The sequence below is a fragment of the Chrysochloris asiatica genome, unplaced genomic scaffold (assembly GCF_000296735.1).
Source record: "Chrysochloris asiatica unplaced genomic scaffold, ChrAsi1.0 scaffold00328, whole genome shotgun sequence".
NCBI lineage: Eukaryota > Metazoa > Chordata > Mammalia > Afrosoricida > Chrysochloridae > Chrysochloris > Chrysochloris asiatica.
Window position 1 is genome coordinate 1,078,555 of NW_006408846.1, and position 3,021 is coordinate 1,081,575.

General features: G+C 33.6%; 1 protein-coding gene across 1 annotated transcript in view; it reads left to right on the forward strand.

The window, feature by feature from the left end:
- The window catches only part of LOC102827375 (C-type lectin domain family 2 member D-like), a 40,036-nt gene extending 38,649 nt beyond the window's left edge, over nt 1-1,387 (forward strand). The window contains exons 5-6 of the mRNA XM_006875480.1: nt 587-690; nt 1,264-1,387. Of these exons, the coding sequence (XP_006875542.1) occupies nt 587-690; nt 1,264-1,387 (228 nt within the window). The remainder of the gene's footprint in view (nt 1-586; nt 691-1,263) is intronic.
- The last annotated feature ends 1,634 nt before the right edge of the window (nt 1,388-3,021 follow it).

The following is a 3,021-nucleotide window of genomic DNA, read 5'->3' on the forward strand; positions in this document are numbered from 1 at the left end:
CTTTGCAGTCTGGCACATTAACCCACAGCTCCAAGTGCCTTAATTATAATGTGTTAGAATTAATTATAAAGAACAACCTGAAAGAGCTATAAACGATACAGTAAATTTTATTGCTAACCAAAAGTCCACCCATTCTAAAAGGCATGAGGAGTTTTGTTGTGTCGATGTAGGATAATCACTGGACAGGGAAATGCAAGGTCAGTGGTTCAAACCAACCAGCGGTTCCTTGGAAACCTTACACAAGGTTACCATGACTTGGAATCAACTCTACAACACTTAAAAAGAACAACAAAAGGGATGAAACCTAGACAAATTTATTTGCAACTTTGACTAAGCCTTCACAAAACAGAAAATGTCGGACTTATAAAAGCTTTATTGCAAAACAGAAGTAGGAAAGCTACTCAATACAATTTACTACTAAAATTTTTGTAGAAGTAGCCCAAGCCATGAGTCAGAAAAAGACAATGTGCCTTCTAAGATCATTTCCAAATAGAAAAGTCTGCATTTCCATTAAAAGTGTACTGAGTAAGATGTAAGAAAATGATTTAGTATTTGGTGTTCAGTCTATAAATATACTTCATTAAAGGAGTTCCTGAAACGATATTCTGATCATTCTCAATATTGGATTGGACTGAGTCGAAAACCAGGAGAGGCTTGGAAGTGGATAGATGGAAACCTATACAGTGGTTGGTAAGTCCTAGCTATGTAATTTACAGTCTAGAGCAGGACTTGGGAGTTCTGTGGCTCTGTAGGATAAGCACTGAGCTGCTAACCACAAGGTTGGTTCTTTGAGTCCATCAACTGTTCCTTGAGAGAAAAATAAGGCTTTCTGCTCCTGCAAAAATGTACAGCCTTCAAAACCTTATTTACGGTTGCTAGTAGTAAGAATCAACTCAACAACACTTAACAATAACAGAGCTGAACTCAGGGCCACTCCACCATATTTGTTATAGATTTCTGAGTTTATAAAGTTATGTTCTAGCCAAAGCGCATGAATTTACTTTGCTTTACATTCTAGCGCTATGACATTAGGCTAGAGTAAAAAGCTCGTGTTGCTATTGTTAAATGTCATTGAATCTGTTCTGACTCACAGTGACCCTGTATCCTATTCCAACAGAGCGACTGGAGGATTTGAACTGCAGAACTTTTGGTTAGTTCAGAGCATATCTTACAATGCCACACCAGCAGCAAAGGAAACTTTTTTCTCTAGTCCTTTCACTGCCCATTTATTCTTAAGCCTTTTTTTTCTGTTTTTTGTTTCAGGTTTAAAATTATTGGATTTGGAGAATGTGCTTATCTACACAAAATCGGCATCAGCAGTGCCAGTAGTCATTTGCTTAGAAAATGGATCTGCAGTAAGCTTGAAACATGTACACCAAGAAGTTAAGGAACCATAGATTTAAGATATTTTATATAACATGCAGTTTTAATTTCCCTGAAAGAAATGTTAATGTCAAAGTGCATGAAATTAATTCTTAGAAAATTTCATTATCATGTCACACCAAATTTATGAATGAATTTGAGAAGTATAGATCTCAACATATTTTAAAGTTTCCAAATCTCTTTATAGAATAGCATTTCTGATATCATTCAGCTCCGAATGAAACATTTAAATGACATGTTAAAGATAGTTAATTCTATGAATTCAGACTAAAGTCACTTAAAATTGTTCCTTTTTCTAAGAACCATCTTCCTAACATGTTTGCACTGTCCTCTCACTTGTATTATCAATACTGATTGCTAATTTTCCTCTAGTTTTGCAAACCTTGCATTATTTTTTTAACCTTTGCCTTAATCATTTTGTGCTGACCTCCCCCTTAATGTATAATGCCTTTTCATTTTTGCATTACTTTCTGAGATTCAAAATTACTCAAAAGTACTCTTTTAGACATTAGTATGCCATATAATTCAAAAATAAGAATAGTGTTTAAATGTGTTGTTTCAATATCTAAGTGAGCTTCTTTCCTTTCTCAAGCTATGACAATTTTTTTCTTAATTCACATTCAAACCATCATGTGCAGCGCTCTCACAAATACAAATAGGCAGTCTGAACTAGAAATGTTCTATTTGTGAACGCCGATTATCTAGTACAGAATAGATACATGAAAAGATTGAACCAGGCAAGGGAGTCCAGGTGGATAAGAGTGTGGTTTAAACTTTGTTGCTTAAATTTCTCTCAATCAACAAACTAGAGTGTATGTCAGAATGTCTGCATTTTCAGAGAATATCTTCTTTATGCTTACTCAAGGTTAACAACATCTCCTTGTAAAAATATAATCATTTTCTTAAAGTCATTGTAAATATGTGATATACACTCAGTGAAAGCTGAATGCATTCTTAGTGATAGAAACTCAAGTAATTGTAATAGGAAAAAAGTATTATTCTTACATCTTTATTATAGACTACACAAAATCTTCTGTCTTTTCACCCTCTCACCTCATCTTAATTTTTTTTTCTTTTCTTCCCCATACTTTCGCTTATTCGCTCTAAAAATTTCGCTATTTGCCCTCAGCATAAAGAGAGACAATGACTGTTCACAGTCAAATAAGTGCCAAAACAAGAAAAGAATAAAAGTTCTTTTCTAATTAAGAAAAACAAAAACAAAAAAAAAAGCACTACATGAGCTCTTAGAAAACTCAAGACGTTATTCTTAAGGTCTTTGTTTTACTACATTGTATTGTATTAGTATGCCTTTGTTCTCCTGTATCAGGAGTTAATGAAACTATTTTTATTGAAAAGTAAAATACAAAACTCAGTGATAATGGTTTTAGCATTAAATCTATATTTAGTTTAGAAAGTCAAAGGAATTTGACAGATGACCTTGTGACATTTAATTATTAAATACTGTAATAAGAGCAAAAATAAATACCTAAGATGTCTATTGGTTTCCCTTGCATACTATTGTAAAATGGACATTTGAGTTGGAGAGAAAGGAATGTTGGGAAACATGATTAGAGAAAACTTGTAAGCCCGCCTTCAGCCTATAACTAATTGGAATACCTAAAAGGGGTTCTACAATTT